Here is a 19,080-nt window from a genome sequence, read left to right on the forward strand (position 1 = left end):
GTATTCTATATTATATACTGAATCCCCTTCGTTCCACCTTGATGTTAGATAGCGTTAGGTGTTGGAGTTTATAGATCGCTTGCAGAAGTCTTATACTCTGAATATATATTGTTTTAACTATAGGGTTAGGAAAACTTTAACTAATTCGAATAATTGTAACTAGAACAAAGGGCTTTTACAATTTTCTTAGTGTACTTATGATCCACAGGTTCTCTGGACATTGCAACATCGACACATCGAGCACAGATCAAATAGAGATTATTTGTTTCAATAGTTAAATGCCGAATGTCGTCAATTTCTGGTTGTGGCCTGCATGAGTCGAGTCACCCACATGTAGATGAGGGCGCAGAGTATTAACTGCAGGAATACAAATTGAAAGTCGAAGATCATGCTACACCTATGAAATGTGAATGATGAAACGCGCCCGACAAGCGCCGAACAAGCAGCCGCTTCCACGTTTCATTCATTGTTGGCATCGGGCATCGGAAGTATAACTGGTTCAGGTGCAGCAGCACCAGGACCAGCAGCAGCAGCAGCTACTGCCACTGCGGCTACTCCTGCGGCCACTGGTGGCAGCTGCGGCATGGCTTGCACTTGTGGCGATGGAGGCGGTGCGACGATCGGCTCCCGATTTAACAATGCAATATTGCTGGCCTTCATGCGAGCTATAGAGGAGGCCATTCCAGTGCCGTTGCCCACAACTGATAGACACGGTGACATACAAGGTGTTGAGCATGATGAATTGCTGATTTCACACTGGTCAAGTAGGCGGAGAAGCTCGTTGGCGTCGGGTCCGCCGTTGGTTTTCTGCCGGGGCTCATCCTTGGAGATCAGCGTCAGTGCGGTGGTCAGATCCCACATCTGAATGGCACCGTTGCAGTGGCCAGTGAGTATAAATCTTGATCCCATGCGCGACGAGACTTCGCACTCGTGTACACAAAATGCTGATATGGTAGAGCTGTCCACAGACCGGATGACACAGACGCGATCCCCATTCGAGGCCAAACGCACGTACAGCTGATCCGTCTCGGGCACGACCTTCTGGACAAAGATCATGTCGTCGTAGTCGCCGTAGGGACCGAAATCATTGCCAGCCGCATAGCTGTAGTTCGAGTCGGTGGCCTCCAGTGAGACAATTTTAAAAGAGGCCTCCGGAGTGGAGCCCGGCTGGGTGGAGAGCATTCCCCGGAATCGGGTCAGACCCCAGGTGCGCACATGATGGTATTCGCTGCACACCGACACGAGATACTTCTCTGAGAGCATCACTTTGGTGACGGGGCTCTGGTGGACAAAGAATGTCTCGAAGAGATGTGGTCCATGCCCAGCTGTCTCCGGATGTTGGACAATAATGCGCACCGCTCCCGACTTGGTGCCGTAGGCGATCTCAATCCAATTACCACTAATGCTTGACGTCTTCGGAGTTAGATACACGGAAATGGCGGTAATGGGGTCCAGCGTCACATCCTTGTACAGTTCGGTGACCAGCAGATCGTTGTCCTTCATGCGGAGTGGAAACTTCTGCATGTCTATGTAGTATATGGAGCCGTTGTTGCATCCAAGCAGCAGGAATGAACCCGCAGAGTCAAACGAGAGAACTGGGACCAAGTCCTGGATTTGCCAGTGCTGGGTCATGGCATGCCACACTCCAATCTTGCCGGAGGAGGACAGGGCCACCAGTTGGCTGCCAATGAAGAACAGATACTCCACTCTCACATTGAGATTAAAGGTGCCCACGTCCGTCTTCTGGCCACCATCCTGTATGCTCCACAGTCTTATCTGGCTGCCATACGAAATGGCAACCATCTTGCTCGGTATGGGCTCTGCCGTCGATGTGTTTACCTTGGAGTTGATCGCTATACGCTCAATGGTGGCATCAATGTGTGGCGATGTGAAGACCTGCTGCCATCCGTTGGAGTCTTTCACGCGGTAGCAGGTCACAAAGTGGGCGTAGGCCACGGCTATCCAGTTCTGATGAGCCTTGATGATCTGCACTCTTAGCGGATCCACCCAATGGGAACTTTGGGTGGGGCTGAACACCATGCCAACCTCGTTTTTAAACACCTTGTTCAGATCCGCCGATGAGTTTCGCGAGTGTCGCATGAAGTCTAGGGAAGGATTCCGGGAGTGTAGCATGGGAGCTGGGGGATTGGAGCTGGCGCTGGCGTTGCCGTTTCCGCTACCCGTTCGTCCCAGACGCAGATCCCACGAAGAGTTTCGCGAGTGTGTGGCCCGTGACGGCTCTGGCACCCGCACCATGGATCCAGGTCGCCCCACCCCATTGCCCGATGTGGAAGGCAATGTGTCGACGTCGACGGCTGCCTGCACCGCCTCGTTAGAGGGCATCTGCGGAGCCACCAGGAATCCGTAGAATATCACATCGCCACAGGATGAGTGATTCAGATCCTCGCAGAGCGCCAGACGCTTGGTCAGAGGTGTTATCCCATAGTATTCGGCCTCATGTCGCAGGGCGCGTATTTCGCAATTCTTGATATCGATGTCCTTGGTCCTCAAGTAGTTGAGAATGATGGAAAATAAGGTCGGGTCGCGGTCAATAAAAATGGCATTGTGCTCGTCTCTCAGGCTGGAGATGCGCCCACTGAGGAGAGCCGTGAAGAAAGTATCTGGTATCCACGTAAGCGTTTGCCGTGACGTAGAGAATCTACAGGAAACGGAACGGAACGTTAAATATTGCATGCGTCATCAGCATCATTCGCATATTGCATCGAGAATCGTAATCTGTTGAGTTTCTGCTTTGCTTACCGTTGACCACCCACATTGAGATTGACCAAGTCGCTGATAGCAGTGGTATGCATAAAGTAGGACATCCCCTAGTCCCAAGCTGCCGCAGCAGCGGATAAGTGTTTTTAATTTGCTTCTATTTGTGTGGCTTCCCTCTCAGCGTTGGCCCGCAACTGCAACTAAACGAACGGGCAGCCACAAACAGCCACAAAGATAACGACAAGACGAGATTTCAGTGCCACTTGAAGCGCTGCTGGGGTGCAATTTAATTGTATTTATTTATTTATTTATACTCTGAACAGTGTGACCGCAGAGTTACTCCGCAATATAACATATCGATATCTCCTGATACTCATTGCTATACCGAAATATACCTTCTCGTTTTCAAAACATGGCCACCCTGCGTTTAAAAAGGTGAACCCTTGAGTAATTCGCGAAGACGAATACAGTTTTATAAACTTGCCTGGTAGATCCATAATTGCTCTTTATTTAAAAATACCCAATCAACACGTTATCTTTCATCTGAACTGCTGCGTTTCATTTTATATTTTTAAGTAATGTACTTCCACTACACCCCAGTAGTAGTAGTAGTATGAGTATGACTATTGCTCATTCCTAGTGTAAACAAAAGAAACGTGCTAGCGCGTTCTGCTTTGAAAATACTGTTCAAGTATCTACCATATGCACAAAATAAATTTAAAAAAACACGAAAATGTTTGAATCAGACTTATTTAAACGTCAACAACACAACATTCAAAATTGCTCCAAAAGCAGAGATCCCTGAAAATGCCGGCCAAGAATTGTGGGTGCCGCAAGAAGAAGGAAGTCCGCGTACATGTCATCTACGTGGGCGGGACAATCGGAATGATGCGGAATGCATCGGGAGGTATGATAGTTTTACCAATATAAACTCTATTCGTCACAACATTTATTCAACAATATTCTTTTACAGTGCTGGCCCCTGCACCCAAGGAATTGACAGCACGGCTACGCGAATATCCCAACTTTCACGATAAGGAATACAAGTCCGCCCAGGCAGAGAATGTATCCTTTATGGTTCTGCCCGTGGTAGAGGGTACCCAATGTCGGATTCTGTATGATCTGTTGGAGTACTGTCCCCTGTTGGATTCCAGCTGCATGGGCTGCGATGAGTGGAAGAAAATTGCCAAGGACGTGGGCGTAAGTTTAAGGTGTATTATTGAGCCTGTTTCACTTCTCAGACAATACTTCTGTCTAGTAGAATGCTTACAAGTCCTATGACGGTTTTGTTATACTTCATGGCACGGACACGTTGGCATACACGGCCTCTGCTCTGGCGTTCATGCTGGAGAACCTAAACAAACCTGTTGTGGTGACGGGGGCACAAATTCCGATATTTGAGGCCCGCACTGATGGCCGAGACAATTTTCTGGGCTCTCTGCTTCTGGCGGGCATCTACAACATTCCGGAAGTTCTTGTTTTCTTTGGCAATAAGATCCTGCGTGGCTGTCGCACATCGAAGATCAACGCCAACTCCTTCCACGCCTTTGATTCACCGAATCAGCCGCCGCTGGGCCAGACGGGCATTCAAATTGAGATCAACAACCGGCAAATATTCCGTCCCTGCAGCATCGGTGACTTTTCGGTGCACGGCTACTTGGAGAGGAATGTGGGCATATTGCGCTTCTATCCGGGCATAACTCCCGCCGTGATCTGTGCTTTCCTTAGGGAGCCCATGAAGGGCGTGGTCCTGCAGAGCTTCGGGGCCGGCAACATTCCAGCGAATCAGGAGGAAATCCTGGACGTGCTGCGCGAAGCGGTCGGCAGAGGTGTGCTAGTTGTCAACACCTCGCAATGTTCCACCGGCCTCGTTTCCCCCATATACGAGTGCGGCCATGTTCTCACCGAAATAGGTGTAATTCCTGGCTATGACTTGACGCCAGAGGCGGCGCTCACCAAACTGGCCTACGTGCTGGGAAAATGCGAGTGGGATTTGGCGAACAAGAAGAAGGTAATGCTGCTGAGTCTACGCGGAGAGTTGACCACCAAGAAGCTGGCCAAGAATAACGATATCGACTTGATTGAGGGCGTGGCACGCACTCTGCACATGTCTTCGTCGGTGGAGAGGGAGCAGATGTGCTCGATTTTCTATCCCGCACTAGTGTCCGCTGCCGTCATGAACGGAGATGTGGAAAAGCTGGGGGATCTCAAGCAGTATGGGGCTGACCTCTGTGACGAAAACTGTGACGGACGCACCGCCCTGCACTTGGCCTGCTATCTGGGCAAACTGAACTGCGTGAGCTTTCTGCTGGCAGTCGGCTGTAATGTGAATATCCACGATAGGTTTAACCGCACGCCGCTGCACGAGGCGGTCGACACGGATAACCATGCTGTGATAAAGGCTCTGCTCTGCAAAGGTGCTGTCCTCAGCGACCCTCCCGAGGTGCAGGCGGAACTTCTGCGCGCCCTGACAGAGCGCGGCAAGACCAAACGCATGGAGTCTTGGCGGCTGGCCGGAGCGGATCTATCACTGGCCGATCGCACGGGACGCACGGCACTGCATTATGCCTGCCAGTTGGGCAACCACGAAGTGGTCGACTATCTTTTGCCCTTCTACAAGAATCCCTATGTTAAGGACGAACTGGGCATGACACCCATAGATTACGCTAAGGCTGCCCATCACGATCACATTGTGACGCTGCTGCGCTTCAGGGAGAAGAACGACCAGAAGGATCCATGTGCCTGTATAGAATAGAAATCTCAATTAAAAATAGATTTTACAAACATTTTGCTTTTTTTGTTTTTTTTTGTCAAATTTCAAATATTATTAGCTTATACCTTGTGTATATATATATTTATATATATATGTATATGTATTGTTAGTGGTTTGTCCAAGTCAAGGGCTACGACGATGACGATATTAGCTGCATAGGTAACACATTAAAATAAATCTCTACTTCTTATGTGTATATAGTATATGTATGTTTATGCATTTATGGATAGAATGTACGTATGCACGTTTAAATGTTCCAATAAGAACTCAAATTAAAACCAAAGTACAAGAACAAACTAGCAAACAATAGATGAAAGGGAGGAGGGAGGGAAGCTATGCGATAAAAACAAAAATACTTAATACGACACGCTGGTTAATGGTTAAAGGTTAATGGTAAACGGGAGAGGTACTCTCCTCTGCATAATTGTATGTAGTTGCTGTCACTTAGGCTACAGACTTAAATAATAAGTGATTTGCATAATTCGAATACTCGGAACTTACTTGGCTAAATGACACATGGCTTCTGTTTTTTCTTTTATTTCTTGTTTCTTGCTTCTGTTGTATGTTTTTGTTATGCTTTGCGCTACGAATTTGTTCTACAACATTTAGACATGAAATATTGCTTGGTATTTTACGCACGGTAAAGGCTTTCTTTTGATTTGTATCTTTTTCTGAGTGCTAGTTTAGTTTTTCAGATAGATTCATATGTGTGTAATACGAGTATACTATATATATTGTGTGTGTGTTTGTGTGTGTCTATATGTAAAGGGTAGATTTGTGGGGGGTTTACAATAATATACTCGTACGATATATATATAAGTTAGTTTTTGCTGAAGCATTGCCTGCCGCTAATCTAGTTTGTTGTTAATACTTAGAATTGCTTTCTTCGAATTGTTGTTAATCAGTGGCCACCGATTAGCTCCACCCATGTATCTCGCTCTCTCTCTCTATCATCTATGGCTTAAAATATAGAATTTATTTTAGTTTAAGTTTTTTTTTTGTTATTTTTTTTTTTTGTAAATTTAAAATCTCTACTAATCTACATTACAAAAATTGTTCTTCACTGGGTTCAAACGGGGCTCTATCGTTCGGGTTCGTCGTCTGCCTCCCCTTCTACGTTTACAACATTTTCCGTCGTACAAAACAAATGCATATATTGTATGGTAAAAATGTTTCTTTTCTCCTTTTTGCCTTACTTCGATGTGACATTGATAGACAAATTCCAATTTTCTTTACTAATTGTTTCGAATTCTCGATTGTTTGTGTTTTCTTTTCAATTAAAACGTTATAAACTTTGCGTGTGAGTTATTCTTGTGAGTGTGTTAAACTAAATTGCACATTGAGGTTAAATTTTGAATGAAAAAATAATTAATTATTATTTACATACAACAAGAATTGTATAATTGGGAGGGGGCTTGGGTCTGGGCTTGGCTTTTGTTTGAATATTTACAGCAGCACTTGTGAGATGTGCGAGAGAATTGAGAGCATGTTGGGGCTTAACGACTTAGGAGATACACTAGCTTAGGATGATACACTGACTGCTCGCCCTCCCCCTAGTTAACCATCAGCGTATGCGACTCCATGGGCGCCGCCGAGTCGTACAGCGTGTCCGTGTCCTGCGTGGGTTCACCCTGCAGCTGACACTGATTAGACAGGGTGCCAGCACCACAGTCGCAGAAGAAGCTGTGGAGGAGAGTATAAAAATGCACTCTACTGTAAGATAATGATTTATTTAATATACTCACCGATCGTGTCGTATGAACTCAACATCATGGCCTGCATGACAATTCTTGATGCAATTAACACAGATGGCATTCCGATCGGTGGTGTTGCAAGTCTGACAGCGATAGAAGTCGTGCATGGGAAAGGATGTGTAGCTGCTGATTTTGTAGAGGCACTGGCCACTGGAGACGGCCTTCTCCACTTCGTCCTCGTTGTTGAAGATGTTATTGCCGCGTGTGATGGGCTGAACGCCGCTGGCAAGGCACAGCCCACCGAACTTGTTCTTGAATATCTGATTGTGCTCTAGCGTTGCCGTGGCATTGTTGGTGATCTCCACACCAGCCGCCTGTCCATCGTAGATCCGATTGCGTCGAAGTATTGGATGCGATTGCGTTGAGATCAGCACTCCGGCCTGTGTGTTCCGGAAAATGTCATTCTCCTCAAGGATCCCCTTTCCGCCGTTGAATATACAAATGCCGCCGTCTCTGCCATCGTAGATCTTGTTCCGCTTGAGGGTGGGATTCGAGTCGGTTTTGATCCAAACACCGGCCATGGCATTGTCGAATATCTCGTTCTGCTCCAACAGTCCGAGACCGCCGTTGTAGACAAGGACACCGCCGTTCTGGCCACCCCAGATCTTATTTCCGCGTATCACTGGATTGCTGCCCGTTCGGATCTGCACGCCCGAGTACAGATGATTGAAGATGTCGTTGTCCTCCAGCTTGCCATGACCGTTGTCATAAAAATAAACGCCCACCTGCTTGCCCGAGTGGATTCGATTGCGCCGCAGGACAGGTGTGCTGCCAGTGGTTATCCAGACACCGGCCAGCGTATTCGAGTAAACCTCGTTCTCTTCTATCAGGCCCTGGCCCTTCTCGTGCACATAGATCCCCCCATGCTGGCCATGATGGATCTTGTTGTGGCGCACAATCGGATCGCTATTGGTGCGTATTTGGATGCCGGCCAGGGCATTGCCATAAATATTGTTGTGCTCGATCAGACCACGGCCCTCTCCAAAGATATACACACCGCCCTGATGGCCATTGTAGATCTCGTTCTTGCGAATGGTGGGATTGCTATTGGAGGTTATCCAGACGCCTTTAAAAAGAGATTGAAAGTCGGTTACAGTCCCTCTCGGTCATCGGTCATTGGCTTCTCTACTTACCTGCAAAGTTATTCGAGTGAATGCGATTCTCTATGAACTGCCCCAGGCCGTTCTCGTGCACATAAATGCCCCCTGTCTGGCCATGGTGAATCTCGCACTTGACAACGGTGGGATTAGCACCAGCCTTCACCTCAAAGCCGGCAATGCGATTGTTGTGTATATCATTCTTCTCAAAGTACCCCTGCAAAAGACATTCATTTAGAGATTGTTATAGAAGAGCAGATACTGGGACTTACCATGCCATTTTCAAAGGTGAATATGCCCACATCCCGTCCATGGTGAATGTGATTCTCACGCATAATGGGACTGGCAAAGTTCTTTACCCAAATGCCGGCCAAGGCATTCCTACTGATCTCGTTGTGCTCGTACGTGCCCTGGGCATAGTCGGTGACATAGAGACCCACATTCTCACAGTCGCTGATGTCACAGTTGCGTATTACGGGATTGGCATTCACACCACCCACGCAGACGGCTGCACCCACCACAGAGGTGGAGCGGATGATGCAGTTGTCCACGGTGGGAGAGCAGTTCTCGCCAATATCGAGACAATAGTGCTTGTGGTGGGAAACGGTCGACGTGACCTCCGGAGAGAACTTGAGTGTGAGATATCCCACGTAGGCGTACTTGGCTCCCTCCACGAACATCACAGTGGAGCCGGCCTCCCGTTCGAGGATTACAGATTCGGCCACATTGCCGGGTGCAGCGCCCACAAGAGCCACATCGGAGTCAATGAACAGATACTCGGCCTTGTAATGGCCAGCATGAAGGAATATCAGTGGTCCGGGATGCTCCGTTGGTGCCACTTGCTCCTCGTAAATGTTGACCAGAGCATTGACACTTGCACCGCCACCGCCACCAGCGGCACTGGTATTGGATAGGCCAGCAGTGACGACATTACCAGCGCCAGCGCCGGACACGAACACTCCTCCTGCAGCGGCCCTCTCCTCGGGATAGTCGAGAGCTGCCTGGATGGTGTTGAAGAACACAATACTGCGGCCAGAGCAGCGCTTCTCCTGGTAGCCGGGACGCACATGCACACCCCGGTACAGCTGGTGAAAGCTCTCCTTCCATGGATTCGCATACTCCGACTCCTCGGGCTTCTCAAACACGAACTTGCACAGCTCCGGATTGAACAGGGGCAAGTCGTACTCGAAGACAGACTGGTAGAGTCGCTTCCACAGCTCGCTGTCGTTGGCGATGGTATTGAAACGCTTGCACACCAAGGCCAAGCGGCACAGGTCCTGCTCCATCAGATAGGAGAAGATGGCCAGAAGAACTTCATCGGCTAACTCGTACTGCAGATACTGGGCAGCTGTGGGGGTTCCACTGCCTCCTGCAGTGGCTGTGCCCCCGCTAGTTACTTCCGTGGAGGGAGCTGGACCCGCATCGCCGCTTTGAGTGTACAGGCGGCGCGAACGTTTTCTGGCCGGCAGCATGTAGTTGTTGTCCTCGATGGCGGCGCCAACTGGCAGGGCACCGCAATGCTGCTGCGGCACGGAACTGTGCACATTGGGTGGTTGGGCGAGAGTGGCTCCGGTGGTGGGGGCGTTGTTCACCGGGAATGTGGCGCTCGTGGAGGGCGCCTGCACGATGGCCGAGGATGAGGAGGACGAAGAAGTGGATGATGACGAAGACGAGGATGTGGAAGATGACGATGACGAGCTGGATGGTGAAGAGCTGGGATTCACCAGGGGCGGCGAACTGCTTGATGGGCCGACGAGTATGGCGGAGGAGGAGGGTCCACTGGAGCACCATTGCTCGTGGCTGCTGGCAGAGATCTTGCGACGCAAGTCATACGGCGACTGATGACTGGAGGCGGCAGCAGCCGCAGCAGCGGTGGCGGACGTTGAGGCTGGAGACCCCGTGGACCCCGACGTTGATGTGGCGCAGGTGGACTTCGATAAGGATCCCCCAGCTGCTGATGCTGCTGCCGCCGGTGTTGAGCTAGTGGATGTAGAGGCGGCTGCACCGCCACCGCCAGCGCCACTGGTGCCGGCGCCCGAACTTTCCGAGGTGTCCATCATCTGAAGGGCGTTGTAAAAGTTGCCAGAGAACCCAGAGCCACTGGCTCCACCTCCGCCTCCTCCAGCAGACCCGCTTGAGCCTTGTCCGCTGTCAAAGTACTCGGCTGACCCCGAAGTAGATGCTGCACCAGCAGCAGCAGAGGCAGTAGCTGCCCCACCACCTGCACCTGCACCTGCATTGGTGCTGTTGGAGGAGCTGGCGGAGGCCGATGATGATGATGATCCACTGGCAACGTTCTGCTGCAGCATGGGATCCATGATGTTGCCCGTGGGACGGTTGGGCATGGCGATGCGGTTGGCACCTTTCCGTCGCGAGCGGCGCACGTAGGTGCGCGACGAGGTAAACGAGGCGCTCGGCATTTTCTTTACCTGCTGCGGCTGCTGCTAGAAAAGATCTCGATGAGTGGTCTGGACCAAGTCTTTTGCGTTTATCACTTCCGTATTCGACGAGTTTTCACAGTTTTCCAACCCCATATGCATACGCACTCACACTTGCATACACACCGAAACACACACACAGGCACACATTTATAATTCAGCGAAGAATTTTTCCATTCACTCTTTTTGCGACGGCGGCGGATACCTATCGACACTGGATCTACATAAAAATTATTTATGGATTGATTTAATTCCGGCCAAGGGATTCCATGCTTGGTGTAATTTATCTGTCGCTCTGCTTCATCATCATCTGTCTGCTTCTTCTTATTGTAAATGAGAGAGTGTGTGTTTGTGTGTGCTTGTGGAGTTTTTCGGGGTTTCTATCCTTTGTTTCTCCTTTGTTTTGTTTTATTTGGTTAGAAGAGCTACACTAGCGAACGCACTGGCTACTGCTATCTCGCTCGCGCATTGTTACTTTTGTTTCCTCTTTGCTTCGTATTCGTATTGCTTCCCGTTCAGCTTTCTTTGTAAGATTTTCCAGAGTATCACTTTCACTAACTTGAACTGCACTGAGCAATAATTGATTGTTGAGCACTACCAGCACTACTCTACGCAATATTATATATTTTATTTAATTCTTTTATGGCAAAATTAAAATTAATTCGAGAGCGATGGTAGTCTGCTCCAGTGTGACCGCGGAATACTCGATAAGATATACTTCAAAACCATCAAAAATATACCTAAATATTCCTTCTCATTTTAAAAATATACCGTAATTATACCGTCTCTTAAATCATATTCCTCGATTTTGATGTTCTGTTTTGTAAAAATAGGTAGTTAGGAGTCTCAGGAATAAAACTATAATTTTATACGATTTATCAATCAATTCCCCATAAGATTGGCTAGTTTTCACGACTTTCTTTTGTTGTAATGTTTCCAAATTAAGTATAAAACTAAAAATCTTAACCAACAAAAATAGCATAAAACGTTACGTCGCGTTAGTGTTGCGTACTTGACAATTTTCTTATTCAAATCAATGAACTCAATTTCGTAGTGGAAATATCCTGATGGAAATCTTCTCCAGCCTGACCGCGGATTTATCGAACAAATCAGACTATACCAAAATATACCTTTTCGTTGTTAAGATATACCCTAAATATTACCTAGGAAAACAACGAACTCAACCCAACCTATTCCAGCTCTGTTTAAACAGTTGAACAAAACAAAGGAAAATAATACTGTTTCTAAATGCTCCTTGTGGCTTCATCCATCCTTTTTACAAAAGCAAAACGATACGATTCTTCTAGTGTCATAATATCCGTTCATATATTGAAATATCCACTGGTCGACAATGGGTTAAGTGTTTTCTGCCCATGATCTTAAATCGAATTCCTTGATTTTGAAATTCGCCTTGAAATTACAAGCTAGCTAGTGGTCTGGCACTACGAATTAAATTTTCTCCGATTTATGAATCATTTGTTCACAAGATTGGCTTATACCGACGACTTCTCTTGATTGGATTTAAACAAAAAAAAAAACATTTTAAACGGAAAGTGTCAACAAAATATAAATACACAACTTGCTCACCTGCTCACCACACAAAGAACGGTAGGGAACGTAATCGGAAATGGAATATAACGAATGGCAAAGTAGGAGTCAACGGGAAGGAGTCCCGATGTTGCGAGAGGATATTCCACCACAGGAAAGAGAGAAAAGTTGTGCGATTTTCTAGTATCGTTGCTGTAATTGGAAATATCGCACGTCTTGCAGAAGCCAGCTAACAGTTACACACCACTCATCTAAATAATTATAGCAGCCAGCTATGAAAATTTTATAGTCTAAAATCGCAACTCTATATTTCCTATTAGCATTGATATTTACATTTGCTTTACTCGAGTAAGGAAATAAATAAATATGTATTGCAAAATACTGTAATTCTGTCCTAGCCTGTAATGTAACAAAAATGTGTCTGTAATCCCAAATATAATAAGTTTTACATTAAAGTCCACATAGAGCTTGCTCCATCCAGTTTCAGGTCAACTATCAATTTTGACCTCCAAAATATTTAGCAAAAGGTCTGAGCCTGAGTATGTCTGCAGGCCGAGGTCTTTAGTTGGCTGCCAAGCAACAATTTAAGGTCGAACCAGTCCCATTTTCCGACTTCCCTCTGGCTGCAAATCAAATAATGTGGAGCTGATGGTTAGTGGGTGGTGGCGGTAGCTCTGCATGGCGTTTTGTCATTGTCATTGTACGAAATGTTTTGACGGCTTTATTTAATTTTCAGCATTGAACTTTGAACACGCGATCTCTAAGGCTTCAAATTCCAGCTGACCGTCAAACTGAACTCAATTCAAAACGAGCGACATCCGATATTCTGTCAGTTCCGTGAACTTCCAAAAACTATACTCACATGCAAATTCATGCCTCAGCTTTAAATTATTTTACGCCAAATTCATGGCCCTCTGTACATCCTGTGTGTATTTATGTACTTATTATGTATTCCCCTACCTTCTCTTGGGGTTCCAGTGACAGCTGTTCAAACATTCACCCACTGACCCACACCCACAAGACTAAGGGCCCGTATCTATCATGATAATAATGGGTTAAATACTCCATAAAGGCCCTCGTAGCTAAAATGAGTAATATTATTTAATAATATTTAATATTATTGCAATGCATCTTTTGGAAAAATACATACATAGTACATAGTATACACAGGCTTAGACTCTTAGACTCTTGGTTAGTGCATTTAATATTCGGCGTGTTCTAGGATAAAGTTGTTTTATTTTTCCTGCTTTGAGCCAGCTTTTCTGTGTACTAGTTTGCTGTGTGCGCTTTGTGCTCTCCGTTTAGTGGGCATTGTGCTGTGTCTGCTTCCTTTTTTATCGCTCTGCCGGCAATGATAATGGCAGACGCATCCCATTGACACGCCACTCGTAGAACTAGGAGATGGATAAAGGAGAAGAGCATCAGCAGAAGCAGCAGCGAGGACTAGCACTAGCCGTGGCCATATGGTCTCTACGGGCCACCCCGAATAGCAAGGCGGCGTGTGTCCCTGTTGCCAGTGACCTCAATAATAATTTCGTCTAATTGCTTCGTAATTATGCCGCGCACATGGTTTTCTTGATTCGCCCGCAGTCGGTAATTCACTTCGCCCCTCGCCACCATCGCTAGCTTCCTTTTACATTCCCTTTCCCTATCTCCGTTCGTGCGTTCTCTCCTTAGTTGGCTGGGGAGGATGTGCTTGCTGTTGCCTGGGCGGTGCAAGTGGTGGTGCTGCCCAGAGTCCGGGCTCCCGGCCGACCCGAGGCGGCCATTTTGGCATGCTATTATTTGTCTCTTTTGTTTTGCGCAATGTTTTTCGTCATTTGCTTCATTTTCTGTCATTAGAAGCATTTAACTTTTTGCTGTTTTGCCTCTTTCCGATTTGCTTTCATTATTCATGCGGCGTTGGCTACGACTTCTGCCACGGCAACGCTTTCAGGCAGTCAGGTCTATTACCAACATGGCCGACTCACGTTTATGGTTATTGCAGTCATGTCTGAATCTCTCTGAAAGTTTTCAAAGTTTACAAATTTAATATGTACAGCAAAAATAGTAACCACAAACTTAAGGCATGCAACTGCAATTCAAGGCCCCGACTCGCTGTATTTAGGAATCTTTCGTTCGACAGTAATTGAATTATTTCCAATTCTCTGTCTTTTTAGATCTTCGAAACTACTGCCTGTCACGTTCATTAAAGGTATTTCCATCCTTAGTTGGGCCACAGCTGGCGTACATCCAGAGTTAAGCAGCGTATCAATGTGTGCCAATGGGTTGTTGGCTTCAATTGAATTCTCTTGCCTGCTTGGAACCCGGGCCAAGGACCGCGGTCTGTGTCTACTTTTATCCCATTCAGGTGTGCAGCACACGTCAAGTCATTTAGTTCGTATCACTCACTTTTTTAATGACAACTAAATGCGAATGTCATTTGGTGTGGGACGGGCCCTTCCTGCGCCGCTTCACAGCATAATTCTGCCGATTCACATACAAATGTCAGAATGTATGCCTACTGATGGAGTGGGGTCGGTCTCAACTGCGTGTCTCGCTCTTTGGGCACAAGTACGTCTAATGCGAAAAACTTTTAATTGAGTTTAAAATTGTATGAAGAAAGCAAAAGGACGACATTTCAGCAGGACTTTTGAAAATCGGCAACCGTAATTATGCTCCAGTGTGTGCCGTATACATACGGACATGAACATGAATATGTACGCAGTTTTTGAAGTGTGTCGGTTTCAATCTCGGTAAATTGCCCATGAAATATTAACTTTACCATAATGAGACGCCATTTTTATGCCTCCCAATTTGGCAGGGACACAATGTGGCAGGGATGCGAGTGTGTGCCGCCGCCCTCCATCTCTTCCATCCCTTTTCCGGGCCTTATAAATTGTCGGTTTTATGTCCTTAGCCTTTAGCTGGATAACATTAATGCACCTGTCCCTACATAATCCAATAAAAAACAAAAAAGAAAGAGAGAGAGAGAAAAAGTGGCATAATCCTTCTTATTCAGCGGTCAAGCACCGTACATAAAGGACCAATTCTTTGACCCAATTATGGCCACGGAATTGTGACACATTGAGGCCTTCTGCTTCTTCCGTCCGCTCCTTTGCCCTTTCCTCTCTCCTCCAATCCCGATTTTATCTGGCTTCGAATGAAAAATGACTCAATTTGCAATGGCTGACGCCCTCTGGCCCTCCCACCCAAACACTTGCTCGTTGGCGCCGTCGTTTCTTTTGCAACGGTAAAACTCCCACCTTTAATAAGAAATAATTTCTTAGCCCTGCGATAGTTAGTGGAGAATGACTTGGCTTAATGGTACTAAATAGTACTATATAATACATAATTCGGCACGGACAATAGCTTTCGGTCAATGGAACTTGCCACAATGGGCCGTCACAAAATAATAACCAGAAAGAAGGAGGCTTTGGTTTACTTTTAGAACAAACATGATCTTATTAGAATTTGAATTCAAACAATGAACTACTATTACATGAGGAAAAATTAAAACCAATACCGATCAAGTTAATATTCACACAGACTCAATATAAGAGTTTCGGAATAATCAACCTTCGTGGTGCAAATATTTTCGTTGTCTTACTTTCGACTTCACTACGGTCCCACAAAGGGCACACTGTACAGAAGATATACATAACTAAACGAGACTCTTGCAATTCTCCTCGGCTGGCCTGGGTATTCTTTGAAAATTAAATCACTTGCTAATACTCTTATGTAGGTTCTCGGACAGACGGACTATGTGTAATCGACAGAGTATAACAAAAGCCTCTATATACCCAGCATTTGGTTAGCAAAAGAGAATAACAAATTGTGTGCTGCAGTCCCGTCTTGGGGAAAACCAAATTAAAGGCAAATAAATGTATCTTGAGATCATAGAACAACAGCAACAGCCATCACACAGATGGCTCTTTTCCATATAGCAATTTAAATAAATAATGTTAACTATTTTGAGATTTATTTAAGGGTCGTGGTCGCCCTTTCTCAACATGCAAGGGATGTGCATAAAAATAGCAAAATGTGAAAAGCAGCAGAAAAGGATGAAATAAACTGGCCAGGGTGACTGTGTGCCCTGGGTCCTTCTTAGGTCCTAACAGAACCACACAATGCACGTTTAATGTCATTTAAAACGGCAATTACTCAGCACGCTCTCTAGCTACGGTTCTGTCTGCGGTACCGCAACAGAATAATAGGAACCGAGTGAGGCCCAATGCCCAGGCACTCCGCAGACCTAGAGCGAGGCGCATGGCGTTGCACTTGACTGTGGCTTCGGCTTCGCTTTAATGTCACTGCATGGCCGCAATTATTCAGCAAGCACTTCGCCTCTGATTCGCCGCATGCGATTCTCATGCAAATGGAGGCAGGCAGAGCCAGGCAGGCGACCCTTCCGGTGCCATAAATCGACGGGTCTGGCCTGCTGTGGCCCGGCCCAGTCTTATATTCTAATTACAAGGCACATGGAAATGCAGAAAGAGGGAGAATCCAAATCCAAACACGTACTGGGGACATGCAGATTACGTGCGGCCCACAAGTAGGTTATCCTCCGGGTGGACTGCATAAACATACATTTTGAGCTGAGCTGAGATATAACCCTGGGGATGTGCACCTGTAGTGACATTTAAGAAAGCTTTCGCCTTGGTCTTTCATTGCATTATCCGAGTACATTTAATTGCTGCTTTCATTCGTTTAGGGAATATGCAAATATGAATCAATGCGCTGTACCCTTGGGCCTGACCTTCTTCGGACGAATGTACGTGTTTATGTCGAATTTGGTGAACATCACAAACATGGTGCAGATCAAGTAGATAACGCCGCGAGATGCGTTGCAGTTGGGCTGGAAGTAGGTGTAGGCGCAGTTCAGGAACATCATCATGAACTGGATCAGCTGTGTGAGGGTGAGGTACTTCTTCCAGCAGAGACTCTCCTGAAGATTGCGGCTCTGGGATGAGGCATAGTAGTATTCATACATTACGATATGCACCAGAACATTGAACATGCAGATGAAGTTGAATTTAATTCGCTTAACAAATTTTGGAATAATACATCTGAAGGCTAGCTCCAACAATCATTTCCCCTTTCGATCGCTGGCCTTCTTCTTGGGCATTATGTAGGCCCTTACGTAGAAATTAAGGAACAGAATGATGAATGTTATTGAGACGAGGGCGCCAAAAACTGGTAAATTTCGGGATGCATTGCAGTTGGGCTGGCGCAGGGTGTAGATGCAGTGAACGAGTATGATGAAAAACTGGGTGAGCTGAACGATGGTGATGTACTTCTTGAACCAGAGATTTGCTTGGACATCCTTGTGTACGGATATGTAGTAGTAGGTGTACATAAAAACGTGCACTGAGACATTAAAGAAGCAGAGGAAGAAGCCATGGCCACCGTGTCCATAAAAACGGATGTACGTAAAGCATATGTACGGCATTATAGAGTGATGGAAGATGTGCAGAAATGTTAAGTGCCCATGCTTCTTGCGCAGCACGAAGAATATGGTGTCCAGCAGATCCAGTATCTTGTTTAGGAAATACGAGTAGGTCAGCCATCGCTCTGTGTTCTTCCACTCGTGATCCATTGGCAGGTTGGTTACGCATTTGAGGTCGTAGGTGTTCAGCATAAAAAGCAGGCTCTGTGGGAACACACAAAGACATTATTGCCAGGAGAACATGGAGTCTGTCTGACTAGACGAGATCACTCACGCTCACAAGCATTATGCCGTTGTACAGAATTTGCACGATGTTGTAGACTTTGATGACGCCGCGCAGATCGAAAGGCTCTCGATTCTCCATCAGCTTCCTGCCCACCTTCAGCGTAAACAGCAGGTAGACTGCAACTATGGTCAAGATGGGCCAGTGGCTGCCCAAAAGTGGCACCCCAAAGGGATCAACCGGTGGAGCGTTCAAGATATCAAACATTGCGAATTTTTGTGCACCCTGGGTGTCGGTGCTTTGACGACTAGTCAAAAGCTCACAATGCACACAATGCTCGACAATGCGTCTATAATTTAAATGTATAATTAAAGCATTTTCACATTTGGATTTGACTCGGTGCATTGGTATTAACACACCGTAATCGAATACGGAAGCTCAATCTATTACGTCTTAAATTTAAGCACTTATTTCGAAGGCTTTCACGTGGGGTAAGCATGCCAGTATGATGGGATGATGTGTTGGTGTATTGGATTCCCAGTAAATTCTCCAGACATCTCCATATTTGTGGCAGTGTTCTCCCTTTAATCAATACATACCAATAGAGCGCGACTTCCCGGGTCCTTCGTAACTTTAAACAAGATTATGGGAATTCCATTAAAAGTTTTATACGGGCTTGGGCTGTGAAAGTGTTTGAAAATCACGCACACGCAAAAATAGAGACTGGGTGGTGTGGGTGGAGTGCGGGTACGAGTACGAGCTGTTGGTACACAAATAGCGCTGCAGCGGTTCTCGTAAAAACGGATGCGGAAATGGGATGTAAATAAGCACCGCCATTGCACGCATATCCTGCACAACAAACTGCAAAGGCCAGCCAAAATTCAGTACTAACCGTTTTGTTGCACCCAGAATTATGTGTGTACATTGTACACGTACATATCTATAACACTGTGTCCGCCAGCTAACATTGCATAATTGAACAAATGAACCAATGAGAGTGTATACCCGTATATAAATACATATGTACATAAATATGTATATTAAGATCAGCTTAAAAGGATGTAAGGGTGCGAGTAATTTAGTAATGCCAATGTAATGAGG

General features: G+C 46.3%; 4 protein-coding genes across 5 annotated transcripts; 1 reads left to right on the forward strand and 3 right to left on the reverse strand.

Annotated features, from left to right (window-relative positions):
• Window positions 1–261: 261 nt before the first annotated feature.
• Window positions 262–3,013, reverse strand: LOC117585689 (BTB/POZ domain-containing protein KCTD3). Its single transcript, XM_034275304.1, has 2 exons — window positions 2,761–3,013; window positions 262–2,659 (listed from the first exon to the last, which is right to left on the reverse strand). Exons 1-2 carry the CDS (start codon window positions 2,823–2,825, stop codon window positions 460–462), a joined length of 2,265 nt encoding a protein of 754 aa, XP_034131195.1. The 5' UTR covers window positions 2,826–3,013; the 3' UTR covers window positions 262–459.
• Window positions 3,014–3,465: 452 nt separating this feature from the next.
• On the forward strand, window positions 3,466–5,503 carry LOC117585690 (L-asparaginase). The gene is made up of 3 exons (XM_034275305.1): window positions 3,466–3,625; window positions 3,692–3,918; window positions 3,980–5,503. The coding sequence occupies exons 1-3, from the start codon at window positions 3,526–3,528 to the stop codon at window positions 5,471–5,473; spliced, it is 1,821 nt and encodes a 606-aa protein (XP_034131196.1). The 5' UTR covers window positions 3,466–3,525; the 3' UTR covers window positions 5,474–5,503.
• A 978-nt stretch (window positions 5,504–6,481) lies between these two features.
• On the reverse strand, window positions 6,482–11,459 carry LOC117585687 (F-box only protein 11). Its single transcript, XM_034275302.1, has 4 exons — window positions 8,615–11,459; window positions 8,379–8,559; window positions 7,237–8,311; window positions 6,482–7,174 (listed from the first exon to the last, which is right to left on the reverse strand). The coding sequence occupies exons 1-4, from the start codon at window positions 10,760–10,762 to the stop codon at window positions 7,045–7,047; spliced, it is 3,534 nt and encodes a 1,177-aa protein (XP_034131193.1). The 5' UTR covers window positions 10,763–11,459; the 3' UTR covers window positions 6,482–7,044.
• A 5,513-nt stretch (window positions 11,460–16,972) lies between these two features.
• On the reverse strand, window positions 16,973–18,296 carry LOC117585521 (elongation of very long chain fatty acids protein F-like). 2 transcript variants are annotated; one of them, XM_034275029.1, is made up of 3 exons: window positions 18,031–18,294; window positions 17,708–17,960; window positions 16,973–17,341 (listed from the first exon to the last, which is right to left on the reverse strand). In XM_034275029.1, exons 1-3 carry the CDS (start codon window positions 18,244–18,246, stop codon window positions 17,040–17,042), a joined length of 771 nt encoding a protein of 256 aa, XP_034130920.1. In that variant the 5' UTR covers window positions 18,247–18,294; the 3' UTR covers window positions 16,973–17,039. The 2 variants fall into 2 exon arrangements, with proteins under 2 accessions (XP_034130920.1, XP_034130918.1); XM_034275027.1 differs by lacking the exon at window positions 16,973–17,341 and having other exon boundaries at window positions 17,360–17,960; window positions 18,031–18,296.
• Between the last annotated feature and the right edge of the window lie 784 nt (window positions 18,297–19,080).

Source organism: Drosophila guanche, unplaced genomic scaffold (assembly GCF_900245975.1).
Source record: "Drosophila guanche unplaced genomic scaffold, DGUA_6, whole genome shotgun sequence".
NCBI classification, from domain to species: Eukaryota; Metazoa; Arthropoda; class Insecta; order Diptera; family Drosophilidae; genus Drosophila; species Drosophila guanche.

What these genes read in the sequence shown, in the direction of transcription:
- LOC117585689 (XM_034275304.1), bottom strand. Translation starts at nt 2,825, where the DNA reads ATGTCCTACTTTATGCATACCACTGCTATCAGCGACTTGGTCAATCTC. An exon ending in CTCAATGTGGGTGGTCAACG is followed by an intron (nt 2,660 to 2,760) that starts GTAAGCAAAGCA and finishes CGTTTCCTGTAG; the next exon opens with ATTCTCTACGTCACGGCAAA.
- LOC117585690 (XM_034275305.1), top strand. Translation starts at nt 3,526, where the DNA reads ATGCCGGCCAAGAATTGTGGGTGCCGCAAGAAGAAGGAAGTCCGCGTA. An exon ending in GATGCGGAATGCATCGGGAG is followed by an intron (nt 3,626 to 3,691) that starts GTATGATAGTTT and finishes ATTCTTTTACAG; the next exon opens with TGCTGGCCCCTGCACCCAAG. An exon ending in AAATTGCCAAGGACGTGGGC is followed by an intron (nt 3,919 to 3,979) that starts GTAAGTTTAAGG and finishes TCTGTCTAGTAG; the next exon opens with AATGCTTACAAGTCCTATGA.
- LOC117585687 (XM_034275302.1), bottom strand. Translation starts at nt 10,762, where the DNA reads ATGCCGAGCGCCTCGTTTACCTCGTCGCGCACCTACGTGCGCCGCTCG. An exon ending in TCACTCGAATAACTTTGCAG is followed by an intron (nt 8,312 to 8,378) that starts GTAAGTAGAGAA and finishes CTCTTTTTAAAG; the next exon opens with GCGTCTGGATAACCTCCAAT. An exon ending in GAGTTCATACGACACGATCG is followed by an intron (nt 7,175 to 7,236) that starts GTGAGTATATTA and finishes TCTCCTCCACAG; the next exon opens with CTTCTTCTGCGACTGTGGTG.
- LOC117585521 (XM_034275027.1), bottom strand. Translation starts at nt 18,246, where the DNA reads ATGTTTGATATCTTGAACGCTCCACCGGTTGATCCCTTTGGGGTGCCA. An exon ending in ACGGCATAATGCTTGTGAGC is followed by an intron (nt 17,961 to 18,030) that starts GTGAGTGATCTC and finishes GTGTTCCCACAG; the next exon opens with AGCCTGCTTTTTATGCTGAA.